The sequence below is a fragment of the Bufo bufo genome, chromosome 2 (assembly GCF_905171765.1).
Source record: "Bufo bufo chromosome 2, aBufBuf1.1, whole genome shotgun sequence".
NCBI lineage: Eukaryota > Metazoa > Chordata > Amphibia > Anura > Bufonidae > Bufo > Bufo bufo.
Window position 1 is genome coordinate 634,241,813 of NC_053390.1, and position 18,489 is coordinate 634,260,301.

The window sequence follows — 18,489 nt, forward strand, 5'->3', positions numbered from 1 at the left end:
AACAAGACAAAACCATATAAACAATGTCTCTCTGGATCCACAACTAAGGAACAAAGGGAGACCCCTGCAATAGACCTGCCGCTCTCCCTCACTGCTCAGCCTATGCGAACACCCCAAAGGTGGATGGGCGCATATCCACGTTCCTCGGCTATCTATTACCTGAAGACCCTACAATAGTGAGGGGACACGACCACCGGCTCCCTACACTGACACGGAGGGAGTCAGGGTCACCTGGATCCAGAAAAGAGATAATCATAAATACATAAACAGCACTTAACTTGCAGACGACTGAGGACTGGGAACTGGGAACAGCATGCACACACACTCCAGGAAGTTGTATCAGCCGCACACTACTGCATTATGGGGAGGAACTTAAAGGGTAGCGATCAGTCTAACTGCGTGACAGCTGAGATAGACTAACGAGATGAGAAACTAAACCAAAACAAAGAAATTCAAGGAGGAGGATCTGAGAAGCTCCTGTGAGCGCTTCTCAGCTGTCTGGCTGTGACACCCAGACAACCTACAGCCATCAGCAGGGCATGGTGGGAATTGTAGTTTTACAACATCTGGAGGGCCGCAGTTTGAGGATGCCTGCTTAGTGTCTCCAAAGTCTGAGAGCCATACATATTATGCATCGCCGCGTCCGTAAAAATCTTCTCTATAAAAGTAACATGTAACCCAACCCCCCCGGATGAACAGCGTTAAAAAAAAAAAGTGTAAAAAAAGCCATTTTTTGGCACCTAACATCACAAAAAGTGTAAAGTGAGCGATCAAAATGTCATATGCACCCCCAATTAGTGCCAATAAAACCGCCATCTCATCCCGCAAAAAATGAGCCCCTACATTAGATAGTCGCCCAACAAAAAAAAAAGAAAAATTGTAGGTCCCAGGCTATGGAGATGCTAAAATAATTTTTGGGGTTACTAAAAAGATAATATAGTGTAAAATCTAAATACATTTTAAAATGTAGACATATTAGGTATCGCCACGTCCGTAAGAATCTGCCCTATAAAAATAACATTTAACCAAACCCCTCGGATGAACAGCGTTAAAAATATAAAATAAAAACAATGCCAAATCCTTTTTTTCCGGTAATAAAGCAAGGGTTAACAGCCAAACAAAACTAAAAATTTATGGCCCTGATTCTGTAGTTTTCAGAAACACCCCATATGTGGTCGTAAATGGCTATATAGCCACACGGCAGGGCATAGAACGAAGGAAACTCCATATAGTTTCTGGAAGGCAGATTTTGATGGACTGTTTTTTTTGACACCATGTCCCATTAGAAGCCCCCCCTGATGTAGCCTAGACTAGAAACTCCAAAAAAGTGACCCCATCTAAGAAACTACACCCCTCAAGGTATTCAAAAGTTACTTTACAAACTTTGTTAACCCTTTAGGTGTTCCACAAAACTAAATAGCGAATGTAGAAACAATTTTAGAATTATTTTTTTTTGTTACCTTGCCTCAAAAAAGTGTAATATAGAGCAACCAAAAATCATATTTACCATAAAATAGTCCCAAAACAACAACCACCTCATCCCGTAGTTTCCTAGATTGGGTCACTTTTATGGAGTTTCTACTCTAGGGGTGCATCAGGTGGCTTGAAAGGGTACATGGTGTAAATAAACCAGTCCAGCAAAATCTGCCTTCCAAAAACCATATGGCGTTCCCCTTCTTCTATGTCCTGCCGTTTAGCCAAATAGTAGTTTACGACCACATATGGGGTGTTTCTGCAAACTACAGAATCAGGGCAACCCATATTGAGTTTTGTTTGACAGTTAACTCTTACTTTATTACTGGAAAAAATGGGTTAAAATTAAAATTTTTCCAAAAAACAGAAATTTCTAAATTGTTTCTTCATCTGCCATTAACTCTTGTGGAACACCTAAAGGGTTAACAAAGTTTGTAAACCCAGTTTTGAATACCTTGAGGGGTGTACTTTCTTAGATGGAGTCACTTTTTTGGAATTTCTATTCTAGGGGTGCAACGGGGGGCTTGAAATGGGACATGGTATTAAGAAAACCAGTCCTGCAAAATCTGCCTTCCAAAACCCATATGGCGTTCCCCTCCTTCTATGTCCTCCTGTTTGGCCAAACAGTAGTTTACGACCACATATGGGGTGTTTTTGCAAACTACAGAATCAGGGCAACCCTTATTGAGTTTTGTTTGGCAGTTAACCCTTACTTTATTACTGGAAAAAATGGGTTAAAATTGAATATTTTCCAAAAAATTGAAATTTCAAAATTGTTTCTCCATCTGCCATTAACTCTTGTGGAACACCTAAAGAGTTAACAAAGTTTGTAAACCCAGTTTTGAATACCTTGTGGGGTGTACTTTCTTAGATGCAGTCACTTTTTTGAAATTTCTATTCTAGGGGTGCAACGGGGGGCTTCAAATGGGACATGGTATAAAGAAAACCAGTCCTGCAAAATCTGCCTTGCAAAAACCATATGGCGTTCCCCTCCTTCTATGTCCTCCCATTTGGCCAAACAGTAGTTTACGACCACATATGGGGTGTTTCTGCAAACTACAGAATCAGGGCAACTCATTTTGAGTTTTGTTTGGCAGTTAACCCTTGTTTTTTTCCAGGAAAAAATTGATTATATTGGAAAATTTTCCAAAAAATTTAAATTCTTACATTTTATGTCCATTTGCCATGAAGTCTTGTGGAAGACCTAAAGGGTTAACAAAGTTTGTAAAAACTGTTTTGAATACCTTGAGGGGTGTAGTTTCTAGAATGGGGTTTCTGGATGGTTTCTATTATGTAAGCCTCACAAAGTGACTTCAAACTTGAACTGGTCCATAAAAAGTGGGATTTGGAAAATTTCTGAAAAATTTCAAAATTTGCTTCTAAACTTCAAAGCTATGTAACATCCCCAAAAAATAAAATATCATTCCCAAAATGATACAAACATGAAGTAGACATATGGGGAATGTAAAGTCATCACAATTTTTGGGGGTATTACTATGTATTACAGAAGTAGAGAAACTGAAACTTTCAAATTTGCAAATTTTTCAAATTTTTTTGTAAATTTGGTATTTTTTTATGCAAAACAATTTACTTTTTTAACCCAATTTTAGCAGTGTCATGAAGTACAATATGTGACGAAAAACAATCTCAGAACGGCCTGGGTAAGTAAAAACGTTTTAAAGTTATCAGCACGTAAAGTGACACTGGTCAGATTTGCAAAAAATGGCCAAGTCCTTAAGGTGAAATAGGGCTGAGCCCTTAAGGGGTTAAACAAAAAAATAAAAGTGGCCCCATGTTGTAGGTGGGTAACATTGACAGAAGGTGGGCCAACAAATCTAGGCAGGGACAACAAAAGTAGGTGGGGCCCGCAATACCGTAGTGCAGAACAAAATACTGACCCAGCAAAATCAAATACCACTGTGCAGCACAGAATACTGCAGCCTGCGCCACAGTATTCAACTGTAACACTGTCCTGAGGACACTAATACACTTGAATTCAGGAGGCCACCTTTGGCTGTTGGCCAGGTGCAAAAGTGCGTGATGCTCCTACATTAATAGTGCAGCACAAATTACCGCCCCAGCAGAACCAAATACCACAGAGCAGAAAAAAATACTGCCTCCCACGCAACAGTATGAAACTGTATCATCGTCTTGAGGATGGCAATACATTTGAGTTCAGGAGGACATCTGCAGCTGCTGACCAGGTGCATAAGTACCTGTTGCTCCTAAATTAAAGAGGTTGTACAGTCCCAAAGTCAAGATTATTTTTATGTGCTCCTAACACCCCTCACCATACATACGCCCCCAATACCTGTTTTTCATGTCTGTGCTTTTTTTCCGCCTGTCTGGGCATCAGACTATACAAGATAGGATTAGATACACAGCTCAGCAGGCATAAGCATACAAGATCTATCTTAGGCTACATGCACATGACCGTATGTGTTTTGCAGTATGTCATCCGTTTTTTTTGCGGATCCATTGTAACAATGCCTATCCTTGTCCGCAAAACGGACAAGATTAGGACATGTTCAATTTTTTTTGCGGGGCTACGGAACGGACATACTAATGCGGAAATGAATGGGTCCGCATCATATCTGGAAAAAAACGGAACGGACACGGAAACAAAATACGTTTGTGTGCATGAGGCCTTATCTTGTATAATATTATCTGCTGAAGTGTGTATATAGATTCTAATGCACACAACCGTAACCGTTTTGTGGTCTACAACTTGTGCATCTGCTAGGAGAGATAGTACCCCCCCAAATCCTGACTTAGGCCTCTCAGCCAGTTTAGCCAGTACTCTCTGCTCTGCACTGATGAGGGGCAATCACCCCGAAACAGCTGTCTGCAGATGAGGTGCTCACTTATTTAATATCCGATTCATGTCTTAAGGCCTAGTTAAAGGGTTGAACACTGACTTATAGGATAGCTGCCTTACATCTGGTGGCATTAGAGACAGAGCTGGTTAAGAGCTCATTTGTATCCCTTCCTTCCCAGAATTCCAGAGGAGCATGTGTGTCTTCTCTCTCCCCAAGGAGACATAGTACCCCCCAAGTTCTGCTAAATAAGGACACTGTCCGTGTGTGACACAGATTATTATTGCAGACCCATTGACTTCTACGGGTTCGGGGTCTTTATTTTGAGGACCAGAATAAAACATGTTCTATGTTTTGCAGAAATGACATACGGATGTGGAAAACACATGGACGTCATCAGGATCCTTTTAACGCTGCTGGAGGTACGTAGGTCTCTCCCAATATGCTCTCCTCAGGTTAGATTTTGCACTCATTTTTTAGGACAAGCCAGAGAACCCATTTAATTAATATTGAGAGCATAAGATCGTTATATACCTGGCTGGTGGCTATGAGGAGGCCTGGGGTGGCTCCCTAATAATTTCCCTGTATGGTCTATGGCCAGTCCGCCTGCAGTGCCCCATTTCAGTCTGCTACAGTCCTAATAAGGACACCTTGAAAGAGCAGAAAAGGGAGCAAGTCTTTTCTGACAGGGGTATTACATGAGGAAAGAAGGTCTGGTCCAGAACTTCCTTTCCTACAAGCACCCTTTGGGGGATTGGGCATCCGATCCCAAAGAAATTCCTTCTGCGGCTGCATTCCTGGATCTTAAAGGGAATCTGTCACCTACTTTTAGCATTTTAAGCTGTCACCATCGCTATGTACCTTATTTCCAGCAGTCTTCTTTTTACTTGATTTCGTTTGGTCCTTTTGATAAAAAAGCCCTTTTTATGATATGCTAATGAGGGTCCAAGGTGCCCAGAGGGGTGTTTTTTTCCCTCTCCGGTGCCCAGTGACGCCCCCCTGCAGTGCCCAAGAACGCCTCCTGATCCTGAAATAACCTCCCACAGCCCGGAAAACGGTTCCGCCCCCTCCCCACGTCATAGTCTTACCTTCTAGAAATGCCCCGTCCTCCTTCCTGACGGCGGCCAGAAAACTCGCGCAGGCGCAGTACCGCCTGCGGCCTGCACGATCATCAACCTCCTCAGGGCAACAGCGCTCAGGTTACATCACTGGGCTCGGCGCATGCCCAGTGAGACTTTTGAGGCTGTTGCCCTCAGGAGGTTGATGATCGCACAGGCGCAGGCCGCAGGTGGTACTGCGCCTGCGCAAGTTTTCTGGCCGCCGACAGGAAGAAGGACAGGGCATTTCTATAAGGTAGACGATGACGTGGGTAGGGGGCGGAACCGTTTTCCGGGCTGTGGGAGGTTATTTCAGGATCAGGAGGCGTTCTTGGGCACTGCAGGGGGGCGTCACTGGGCACCGGAGAGGGAAAAAAACACCCCTCTGGGCACCTTGGACCCTCATTAGCATATCATAAAAAGCGCTTTTATATCAAAAGTACAAAACGAAATAAAGTAAAAAGAAGACTGCTGGAAATAAGGTACTTTAGTGAACATAGCGATGGTGACAGCTTAAAATGCTAAAAGCAGGTGACAGAATCCCTTTAAGGGTCTATATGCTTATAAGTCTACAATAGAGTTGTGCCTATTTCTAGCACAACCCTAAAAGGTGAGCCCCTTTATCTTTCAATCAATTTATTTTGTATTGAACGTACTATCCTATTGTGCGCCCCCCATCCCTCTTGTTTTCTTTATTCCCCTCGTGACCGAGTGGCATTTAGATTCGCCCGTGGTTTTTAAGGGGTATTACATGAGACATCATGTTCCCCCCGTAGACTTTTAGCATGTACTCTTTTGAATGAAAATAAAAAAGGTTGAGAGGTGACAGGGCACATTTTCCTGGTGGAAGTTGCTCCTTTATGTCACAAATCAATTTGGACAAATTCATTATTAATTTTGCGCCAAAATGAACAGATGTTTACACCTTGACGACGCTCAAAATGTCTAGAAAAGGTGGGGCGTTTAGAGTTTTTACTGGTGTACAGACAGGACACACCCATGGTAAGGGGGCTCAGCACCTTACTCTGCTTTAACACCATCTAAGTACTTTAAAGGGACACTGACAGGCGAAATCAGCATATATAGTTAGATATATCACATTACAGGTCTTATACAGTCTTTTAAAAGCATATAAGTATCCCCCCTGTCCACCTTATAAAGAGCGAAATATAAAGTTTTATAACCTGCATCTGCGGTCAGCAATCTGCCCAAGGGGCGGCGTTTCATGTGAAAATGCGCCCAGCCAGCATTCCCAACTGCCGTTCTTAAGCCCCGCCCAGCATTATTCACTTCGCTGGGCGGGGCTAGAACTCTCCCCAGTCCCGATCCTGCGCAATTCAATCCTCCCGGCATTGCTCATGCCCAATCTTCTGCGCCTGCGCCCCGCCGTCGGACGCACTATAATTAACCCCTTATATGATGTGAGTGAGCAGCGCTCTGAAGCGCTGCTCTGAACAGTGCATGGCTGAGGCAGCTGCAGCCTCAGCCATGCACTGTTCAGAGCAGCGCTTCAGAGCGCTGCTCACTCACATCATATAAGGGGTTAATTATAGTGCGTCCGACGGCACGGCGGGGCGCAGGCGCAGAAGATTGGGCATGAGCGATGCCGGGAGGATTGAATTGCGCAGGATCGGGACTGGGGAGAGTTCTAGCCCCGCCCAGCGAAGTGAATAATGATGAGCTGGGCGGGGCTTAAGAACGGCAGTTGGGAAGGCTGGCTGGGCGCATTTTCACATGAAACGCCGCCCCTTGGGCAGATTGCTGACCGTAGATGCAGGTTATAAAAACTTTATATTTTGCTCTTTATAAGGTGGACAGGGGGGATACTTATATGCTTTTAAAAGACTCTATAAGACCTGTAATGTGATATATCTAACTATATATGCTGATTTCGCCTGTCAGTGTCCCTTTAAAGGTATGTAGTGCTGGGATACTGCGTCATTAGATGCAGCACCCAAAAGTGTATTCAGGGGGACAGGGCAATGAACAAATAATATCATCCGACAAGGGGGCACAGGCCTCCCAGAGCCCTTCCGTCAAAGGTCCGCAAGCATGCACGATCATCACATGGCCAGCATTACATAGAGGCTATCTACGGACAACATGGACATTCTTGGGATCATTTATCAAACTGGTAAAAAGTATAACTGGCTTAGTTGCCCATAGCAACGAATCAGATTCCACCTTTCATTTTCCAAAGAAGCTGTCCAAAATGAAAGGTGGAATCTGATTGGTTGCTATGGGCAACCAGTTCTACTTTACACCAGTTTGATAAATGACTCCCTCTGTGTCCACCATAAAGGTTGTAGGATATGGCACATGGGTGAACCCTAAAACTGGACTCATGAAGACGATCCCTGTCCGTTCTATAAGGCAATGACAACTGTGATACGACTACACTTTGACATTTGTATTCTCAGCTCGCTCCACTCGTTCCCACTGCTGTTCACACAACTGAACCATCATATGGCCGGAAAGTAGTTCAGAAAGCCACTGTACATGCATTCATCTGTGTAATGGGTGGCTGCCCCTGTACTACAGGTGCCAGTGTGAGGAGCACTAAACCTAGAAAGCAGCTCCACATATTATGGGCCATGCCATCAGGAGCTCCATGTGCCAGCCTCAGGATGCAGACACAGAGTGCCCATGCTCACTCCACTCTCTGCAGGACTCACGCCCCGCCCGTCTGTAGCAGGATGATGACGTAACATTCCGCACAGCCATCTTTCTTTTGGGCAAAGAGACTATTAGTCATATTAGCTCTGCCCAGTTCAAATATGGCGACTTTGTTTATCATCCACCAGCAGGGCGGAGGCAGCGACGGTGACGTAGCCAAGGCAGGAGGGGCGAACAAATGCCAAAGCAGCCGGCTACTCAGCGGTAGAGGCAGCGAGGAGAAAGGCCGGTCGCTTTTTGTTAGAACCCCCGTCATTCCCTACACCCCTGGTGAGCGGTTTTTCGGGGTGCCAGGCTCAGCGGCTCCATACCAGCCCCTCTAGGTGAGTAACTGTGGGCGCGTCCCCGGCCTGTGTACGTGGACGCGCTCCAGCTGTGCGCCGCTTGGTGCCAGCACCCCGCCAGTGCTGCCCTCTGGTCCCGTCCCCGGCCACCTGTTCTGCACCCGGCTGTTGCCACGGTTACCAGCATCCTGATAATAGTAACATATGTTTTCCTGACACATAGGAAAGATTGCACTGCTGTCATGATGAATGGAATTATAAATGGCCCCTGTGTACTGATGGGGGAGATCTTAACAGTGGTGTAGTATAGTGGCCCAGGGGTGCACCTAGCCTTTCTGCTGCCTGAGGCGAAAACTGAAACAGTGCCCCCCCCCCCCCCCCCCAATTTGCCAATTTCTTAACCTAACCCCTTCCTACTGTTAGACATACTTGGAAGACATTACATACAGCGCTACACAACATACAGGGTAATGCAGTGCCTCATACTGTGCCCACTGTGCTTCCCAATACTATATTGCAGAAACGGGTAACCCCCCTTCTGCTGCCCCCTCTTGTCCCTACCTGGTGCTGCCTGAGGCAATCGCCTCGCCTTATTGGTGGTGCGCCCCTGGGCCCAGGTTCATGACTGGCCAGCTTGTCATCAGCAATGGACCCTTCCTCTACACCACAGAACGGCCATTTTTACTATGCGCACCAAACATTAACTTATCATGTTTTAGACTGTCATTTATTTACTTATTTTAAAAAAAAATTACGCTGCTTTATCTGTAGTGCCTAGGGTCTGTTCACGTCTATGGCTGTACCCTGCTTCATGCAAGGCCTCCTTACCCTCTGCCATTAAGGTGCTAGAACATCATCTACGCCAGGCATCTTCAAACTGCGGCCCTCCAGCTGTTGCAAAACTGCAACTCCCAGCATGCCCGAACAGCCTACAGGTATCAGCCTACAGCAGGGCATTGTGGGAGTTGTAGTTTTACAACAGCTGGAGGGCTGCAGTTTGAGGATGCCTGATCTACGTTGTTCACATTCACATTTTTTGCAGTTTTCTCAGGACTGCCTGTGCAAAAATAGATCAGTCTGCCCTCAAAAATAGTTGAACCTGATTACAAATCCATCAAGTTTGTATGAAACTGTTAAAATTGATCTGGCATGGCTATTAGGACTTCGTTCTAAGCTAAGGCCGTGATGCTAAAGTGAACAGAGCCTTATGTACATTGCATACGTGGTGCAGCACCATTAAAACCTCTTACATCTATCTGCCAGTCTGTATTCCCATTGTTAGGGTATGCCGTCTCTTTTTATCTGACCTATGGGACACCCAGCGGTCCTGAATCAGCTGTGGCGGTTGGTTGCCTGGAGTGTCACTGTACAGGGCAAAACAATGGGGCCACAGTACTGATGTAGAATCGGAAGGGGCAGAATTTGGACCCATACTAATCTTAAAGTGATGGCATATCCTAGCGTATCAGTTCAGCAGGGGTCCAACTACCAGCACTCTGCCAATCAGAAGTTTAAAGAGGCCGCGGCACTCCAGTGAGCGCTGCAGTCTCCTTACAGAATGCCAAGCACAGCGCCGTACATTGTATAGTGGCTGCACTTGGTACTGCAGCACACGCCCATTCACTTAATAGGGACTGAGCTGTAAATAAACCATGTGACCAACTAACGTAAAGTCAGTGGCCTAGAAGAGGCTGTAGTGCTCACTGAAGGACCACAACATCTTCAAATGGCTGATAGGCAGAAGTTCCGGGAGGCAGAGCCCCACTGATCAGACGTGATCCGGATTTATATTGAATTCCCCAAAAAAACTTTAAATTAAACTACCTCCATAAGCTGACAGGACCAGACCAGGAAAAAACATTTTGAAACCTACATTAGATGTAGCAGGAGAAGTAAAAACCTCTTCTAACATCCTAAAGGCCGTCGATCAGTGGACAGATACAAGCAAAATACAAAGTAACCCAACGTATAGAAATAGTTTGACAAGTATGGGTTGTTTGCTGGAAAGGACGCGGGCACTGGATGGCCAAGAAATCTCAGTGATGATATGAGGAGCAGAGGAGGTCTTGTCAGCTGGAGATGACTTGTGGTGAGGTAGCAGATTAGGTCAGAGGTGTATGGAGGAGACAGACCATGGACGGCCTTGTAGATCACCGTTGGGGTAAGACAACATGGTGAGGGTGTGACCCAAGCGCCACACGTCCGCGTAAGCCGCGGCTGTGTTCTGTTAACTCATTAGAAACCGATTGTTTATTCAGCAGTCATTATTATGGGCGCACAGTGACCCACAAAGCCGTGCGGCCAGCCACCCCCATATGGCCATACCCTAAATGTTTTGAAATGGATTTGCTGAGCGATAGTGGCCAGTGAAGGGAGATGTAGATTATTGGGTCGGTGGAGCTCAGAGTAGATTGTACATGTGCAGTGTGTTAGATGGAGTGGCACAGAGGAGGAAGTACTGTAAGTGGCTTTGAAGAGTACATGACTACATTTTCGGAGTGCTAAGAAATTGCAGAAGCATGAAGTTGCAAAAAAATGGGCAACTCTCAGCTTTTCTATGGAAGCTTCAAGCACACAATGATACAACCTTTGTCTCTACACGTGGTCAAACATATTAGACGATTGTCAGGAAAAAAGGCCACCCATCTAATGTGTCTGGGGGTGTCCCGCCTCTTCCTAGAGGCAAGATGAGGGGAAGAAGGGTCAGGCTCAGGCGTATTGGATTTCTGTATGACTCATCCCTTTGCTGCCAAAGGTGTCTAGCATCCTATTCCCCCTTCCCATTGAAAGCACATATGCACCCTTGGGCAGGACCAGTGTGCATGTACAGTTGAAACCAGAAGTTTACATACTCTATATAAAAAGACACACATGCATGTTTTTCTCAATATCTGACATAAAACCAGAATAAACCTTTCCTGTTTTTGGTCAATTAGGTTTAGCATAATTATTATTATTTGCCAAATGCCAGAATAATGAGAGAGAGAATGTTTTAAAGCATTTTTATTACCTTCTGCAAAGTCAAAAGTTTACATACATTTCATTAATATTTGGTACCATTGCCCTTAAACTGTATGACTTGGGTCAAGTGTTTTGGATATCCTTTCACAAGCTTCTCACAATAGTTGGTCGGAATTTGGGCCCATTCCTCCTGACAGAACTGGTGTAACTAAGCCATTTTTGTTGGTCGCCTTGCTCGCACCTGCCTTTTCAGCTTTGCCCATGCATTTTCAATAGGATTGAGATCAGGGCTTTGTGATGGCCACTCCAAAAGATTGACTTTGTTATCCTTAAGCCACTTTATAATCAGTTTGGCAGTATGCTTCGGGTCATTGTCCATTTGGAAGACACATTTCCGCCCAAGCTTTAACTTCCTGGCTGATGTCTTGAGATGTTGCTTCAGTATTTTTATATAATCTTCTTTCCTCATGCAGCAAAACCACCCCACAACATGATGCTGCCACCCCCGTGTTTCACAGTTGGGATGGTGTTCTTAGTCTTCCAAGCTTCTCTCTTTTTCCTCCAAACTTACCGATGGTCATTATGGCCAAAAAGTTCAATTTTAGTTTCATCAGACCACAGGCCATGTCTCCAAAAATGTAGGTCTTTGTTCCTGTGTGCATTTGCAAACACATTAATCTGGCTTTATGTTTCTTTTGGAGTAATGGCTTCTTCCTGGTAGAGGGGCCTTTCAGCCCATGTTGACACAGTACTCGTTTCACTGTGGATATTGACACAATCTTACCAGCTTCTGCCATCATCTTCACAAAGTCTTTTGCTTTTGTTCTTGGGTTGATATGCACATGTCGGACCAAAGCACGTTCATCTCTGGGACACAGAACCCGTCTCCTTCATGAGCGGTATGATGGCTTTGCACTTGTACTTGTGCGTATAATTGTTTGTACACATGAATGAGGCACCTTCAGGTATCTTGAAATGGCACCCAAGGTTGAGCCAGACTTGTGCCAGTCCACAATTCTCTTCCTGATATCTTGGCTGATTTCTTTAGACTTTCCCATGATGCTACACAGATAAGCAGTGTGTTTCAGGTGTGCATGTAATTACATCCACAGGTGTGACTCTAATTAACTCAGATGCTGCCAACAAACCTAACCGAATCTTCCAAACACATGACGTCATCCTATGGGCAGTCCAGAATTGTTTATAAGGCATAGTAATCTTAGTGTATGTAAACTTTTGACATTGCAGAAAGTAATAAAAATGCCTTAAAACATTCTCTCATTATTCTGGCATTTGGCAAATAATAATAATTATGCTAAACCTAATTGAGCAAAAACAGGAAAGGTTTATTCTGATTTCATGTCAGATATTGAGAAAAACATTCATATGTGTTTTTATTTTTATTTTTTATAGTGTATGTAAACTTCTGGTTTTAACTGTATATGGGGGGGGGGGGGTGAAATAGTGTTGAACCTTCAGCTTTCTAGCATGTATGAAAGTCATTTTTGGGTTTTTTATTTTTATGTTTTATTACCTTGGATAGCCCCTTTAACCCAAGCTCCGGCGCCAAAGCTTATTACAAGTATTCGGTTCTAGATGCTTAGAACCTATGTATAAGAACTCCTTTATGTCCTTTTCCGCCTCTCTTGCCTGTCGCTTGCTGTCTTCAGCAGTTGTTCCTTGTCACACATTGATTCTGTATTCCTGCCGGCCTTGGCGTAGGCTCGACTTGCCATTTCAGTCCACATGACTTATACTCTCATCATTTCTTTGACAGCATTTGCCTGTGGGTAAATATGTCTTCAGCCACTGGTGGAGACAGAGGACTTGAATCTTCCTTGGAAGCGAGTATCAGCAGCACGTGTTCTTATGGATCTACCCGTGCCAGGATTTTTAAGATCATTGTGATTGGTGACTCCAATGTGGGGAAGACCTGCCTGACGTATCGCTTCTGCACAAGCTATTTCCCTGAACGGACAGAGGCCACCATCGGTGTGGACTTTAGGGAGAGGTGTGTAGATATAGATGGAGAAAGAATAAAGGTAATGATGAGTGCATGAATGAATGGTGAAAGAGAGAAGGCTGGGAAATATCTAATGTTGAATCTGGATGTAACTCTTCTACCACAGTGCTGATGTCCATCATTTTCTCAGATGGTAGCATGGTGGGCATCTCCAGATATTGGAGCAGCTTAGATTTTCCAGTCCTTGTGTCTGATTTGCAAACCATATATTGAATGTACACAGGATCTGCACCTCCTCATAATGTGTCTACATGTTGGCGTTCTAGGGAACAAGATAAGGGCTCATGCACATAAACGTATTTTCTTTCAGTGTCTGTTCCATGTTTTTTGTGGACCATATGCAGGACCGTTCATTTCAATGGGTCTGCAAAAAAAAACTGATGTTACTCCGTGTGCGTTCCATTTCCATATGTTCGTTACGCAAAAAAGTAGAACGTGTCTTATTATTGCTCGCATTACGGACAAGGATAGTACCATTCTATCAGGGTCCAGCTGTTTCGTTCCGCAAAATACGGAATGCACACTGACGTCATCCGTATTTTTTACGGACCGCTTTCTTCATAAACAGTCTTGTCCATGAGCTGGGTCTGGTATTTAAGCCCCATTAAAGTGAATACTGCAACACCAGCCTATTGACAAGAATGGCGCTCTTTCTGGAAGAAGGCAGCTGTTTTTTTTATATTCGCCTGTAACCTGTCACTTGGTATTGGGCCACCAAACCACCTGAATGCTCACTGAATTGAGGTGTCGTGTCCTTGGCTTCATCTGCACAAGGCATCCAATGCCACTGGACTCATCTCTGGTAAGGGCCGATTCACACAACTGTATTTTTCTGTCTGCGTCCGTTCCGCAATTTGCGGATCAGATGTGGACCCATGCATTCAATGGGGCTGCAAAACATGTGGACAACACACTGTGTGCTGTCCACATCCGCACTTCCATTCCGTGGCCCTGCAAAAAAGATAGAACATATCCTATTCTTGTCCGACAAGAATAGGATACGTTCGATCATAGATCAGGACGTTCCGATCCACAAATGCAGAATGCACATGGCCAGTATCTGTGTTTTGTGGATCTGCAATTTGCGGACGCAAAAATGGATTCGGTCGTGTCAATGGACCCTTAATTACAAGTTCTTTTACTACCTAATCTTGGAACCGCCGGTTTTCACACTCAGTGTTTTAACAGCTAAATAACAACATGCTGGTAGTTTAAAGCCCCAAATCTAGTGACTGTTCCACTTAAAGATCACTTGTCATGTCCTTAGAGAAGTCCACCTGGCTGCATACCTGTGCAGCGGTATCTTCAATGTCTCCAGCAATTATTTTTTTTCTCCTAGGCTCCTCGGTCATTATTACACTGTTAGTTCCATGGCCCAATAGCAGTGAATTGTCATGCTGGTGGCCCCCAGCGCATAGCTATTGACACCCACCTGACATTTCACTGGTATCAGCCACCGAAACTAACTGTTGATTGTGGGAGGCTAAGAGGAAAAAAAAAGCATGGAGTCATGGAAGATACTGCTACATACCTTTTGTGACATGTTAGGTCCTGTTTAAAGTGATTTAGCCAAGTTTTGATCTAATTAACTGATCAGTGGGGGTCCAACCGCTGGGAACCACACCGATCCCGAGAACAGGGGTCCCGTTCCCTTGATCTGATGAAGCGTTCATTCTCTATGGTACTGCTGGAGATAGCAGAGTACAGCGCTTAGCTACTTTCAGTGGTCCCATAGAGAATGAATGCAAAGAAAGGGTGCGTGCTTAACCTGCCACTTCATCAGATTAAGGGAATGGGACACTTGTTCTTGGGATAGGTGGGAGTCCCAGCGGTCGGACCCCCACCAATCAGTTATTTATCCCTTATCCTGTGGATAAGGGATAACTTAACTTAAAAACTTGGCACAACCACTTTAAGGAAGGCTATCAATTTGTAAAATTACTACCGCATTAGTATTTTAATTTTTTTCATGTAATACTGTCAGGTCTGTTTATTGCAAGACCTTTTATTTGTGCCTTATTTTGCAGATTCAGCTATGGGACACGGCTGGTCAAGAACGCTTCCGCAAGAGCATGGTCCAGCATTACTATAGGAATGTACATGCTGTGGTTTTTGTGTACGACATCACCAATATGGCAAGTTTCCATAGTCTACCAGCCTGGATAGAGGAGTGCAAGCGGCATTTACTTACCAATGATGTGCCCCGCATTCTGGTCGGCAATAAGTGTGACCTAAAGGACTCTATTCAAGTACCCACTGACTTAGCTCAAAAGTTTGCTGACTTACACAGCATGCCAATGTTTGAAACCTCCGCCAAGAATACCAATGACCACGTTGAGGCTATATTCATGACACTGGCACACAAGCTGAAGAGTCACAAGCCACTGGTCTTGAGTCAGCCGCCAGAGAATACAGTAGAGCTTAATTCTGGAGCCAAGACCTCCTTTCCGTGCGGTTGCTAGATTTCTGTTTTTATCAGACTCAAATGCAGGAAGCATTTTACAAGTTCCATTGAAGTAGAAGTCAGCTTGGTGGCAAGACCGCCAGGAAGATGCATGGTTTTATGGAGGTCAAGTTAAGGCATGTTCTATTCAGGGGTCTTGCATTGAGCCTCATTGTAACCGTTATTATAGCGTGGACTTTTCAGAAACCCAATCGTTCGAGTTGTGCATTTTTTTTTCTTCTTTCCTCAAACTACATAACCTTTTTTGCTAAATGTGATTTTTAATTCTGAAAAGTGTACGATGTCCATGTGCTTTCCTGTTTGACTTCACCTAAACTGCATTTCTCTAACCTTTTTTTCCCTGTATTTTAGTCTTTCCATTACATTTGTCTATTCCCCATCCCCCCCCCTTCCAGTCGGACAGAGGCTATGTGCACAGAAAGCTGGTAGTGCCTTGTTGGAATCGGACCTAGCCCATAGCAGATTGATCCATGTGCCTGTGACCATATTGCTGCTGTTGGGACAGGTCTACAGTTGCATACGGTTCTATATTTGAAGTAAAACTCTAAGAAGTCACTGTGAGTAATGGTGAGTGATTGGAGTCAGACAAGGTCATTTCCTTCCTCTTATGTAGCCAGACAAGCTGAACTGTTTCTTGAAACCAAGAAGAAAGACCCAGAGAACCTCTTTACATTGCCCAGACTGTGACTGTCAAGACCCAAGAAGTCAAGCTAGGACTAGCACAAACTTACTGTTTTATGGTCTACCTTGTACTTGTGTCCTTCACAATAGTTTACTACTTAATCTAAGGAGTTGCTTTCATTTCCCATCTTAAAGGGACTGAAAACATATAGAAAATCTCAGCACAACCGTTTTAAATGTCATTTTTAACACCTTCATGTGTGTCGTTCATGTCAAGTATATTACTGTCTGCTTGTGATAGAAAATGCACTAAATATTTTACATGTATTGTTAACAGGGACTACTGGGTTAAACCAGCCTTGTCTTATAGCTCAAAATATATATAGAGATGCGCTAGAACACTTGTCTTGTTGAAAATATAAGCAAAGTATTTCCAAAGTATTAAAGGGGATGTTCAATGGGATAAAACTTCCTAAAAAATAAAATAAGCTGTACTCATCTCACCAGCCGCCCACTGCTGCTGTTGCCACACTTATCAGCAGGGACCTGGTCTCCACTTTCTGGTCACTACACAAGAAAATGGGTGGAAATTGCTGCTAAGCCCGTCAGTTGTGAATTGGCTGAGCTGGCATTTCTTGTTTGTTGAGACTGGAAAGGGAAGCAGAGACCAGCGGGAATCCACTAAGTGTTGGAATGGAAGTGATGAGGGATCAGTGAATTGAGTAAGACCCCATCAACACAACCGTGTGACAGGTGTGTCCACGATCTGCATGTTGCCGACAAGGATAGGACACGTTCTATCTTCGACTGCAACGTGTGGATCGTGGACCTATTGCGGTCAATGGGTCCGCACCGCAATGTGGGGACAACGCGGCCAGTACCCATGTTTTGCGGATCTACTGTTTGTGGTCCGCAAAATGGACACATCCATCAAATGGTCGTGTGAATGGGGCCTAATACTTATTTTTATCCAGACAACCCCTTGTACCATACAAGATTTTTTAGTAAGGTTCCTTTCACATAACTGTTGGAGTAAGAATTGTATATTTCTTGCTTAAATGAAAACATAAAAAGGGGGGTGGGAAAACCTTTTATATTCCTATGATTTGATATAGTCCATAAAAACCAAGAAGGTAATAGACGCCTCTGGTTCTGTTAAGAACTGATTTCAGGTCTATATACATAGCTGAAATGCTTAAAGGCTATGGGCACCTTTTGGGAGCAGTATTTTTATTATTGCATTTTACTCATTTTAGGTTAAAAAAAATAAATCTTTTTTTAATAAAAAAAAATATATATATATTTCAGTTTTCCATTATTAAATATTTTAACAGTTTTTTTTTTACCTCAATAGCTTTCATTTTCACTAAAGTTCTAGGCTAATTCTCTCTGCTTCACACTGGGTCCATTGGGGAGCTGCTGTGACTGCTCGATTTGCAGCCCTTATCTCTAAACTCCTAATAGCTCAGGAACACAGATTTTTAGCCATATTCTTATTGGCTTGAGAATAAGTGTTTATGAGCAGTCAAGAGTTCTGAACTAACAGCTGCAGATCGAGCCTTCAGAGCAGCTCCCCAATGGATTCAGTGTGAGGCAGAGAGCAATAGTCTGTAAATGTAGTGAAAGTGAAAGCTGTTGAGGAAAAACTGTTGAACGTTTTTACTAATGACCAATTGAAAAAATAGATTTTTAACTAAAAATGGGTAAAATGCAATGATAACAATATTGCTCACAAAGGTGCCCATAGCCTTTTTAAGCAGATTCCTACTGAATTTAGATGATAATGTGCAAGTGCTAATGGCTATCTGTGGGCCGTTATCATTTTAGAGACCTCGCTGGGACTGAAGTACTTCATAAATCAGCTTTTCTCACTCATGTTTGATACCTGCTAACACATCTTCTCTAAACAGCCAAATGCAGTGTGTGACTCTTCTGGCACGTTGTTGGCACAGCCTGGGAGTTGTATTTGCAAGGCCAGTGTAGTACCACACTTTACTATGTCCTAAGCACTACCTGATGTATAATAATGGTATTGTGGGAATGTGGTACAGAACTGTTCTGGTGAATTATTGAA

At 43.9% G+C, this 18,489-nt stretch overlaps 1 protein-coding gene across 1 annotated transcript; it reads left to right on the top strand.

Moving 5' to 3' along the window:
* The first annotated feature begins 8,220 nt into the window (after positions 1-8,220).
* RAB33B (RAB33B, member RAS oncogene family) lies at positions 8,221-17,675 on the top strand. Its single transcript, XM_040418465.1, has 3 exons — positions 8,221-8,385; positions 13,085-13,349; positions 15,358-17,675. Exons 2-3 carry the CDS (start codon positions 13,104-13,106, stop codon positions 15,790-15,792), a joined length of 681 nt encoding a protein of 226 aa, XP_040274399.1. The 5' UTR covers positions 8,221-8,385; positions 13,085-13,103; the 3' UTR covers positions 15,793-17,675.
* Positions 17,676-18,489: the final 814 nt, after the last annotated feature.

What these genes read in the sequence shown, in the direction of transcription:
- RAB33B (XM_040418465.1), top strand. Translation starts at nt 13,104, where the DNA reads ATGTCTTCAGCCACTGGTGGAGACAGAGGACTTGAATCTTCCTTGGAA. An exon ending in TAGATGGAGAAAGAATAAAG is followed by an intron (nt 13,350 to 15,357) that starts GTAATGATGAGT and finishes CTTATTTTGCAG; the next exon opens with ATTCAGCTATGGGACACGGC.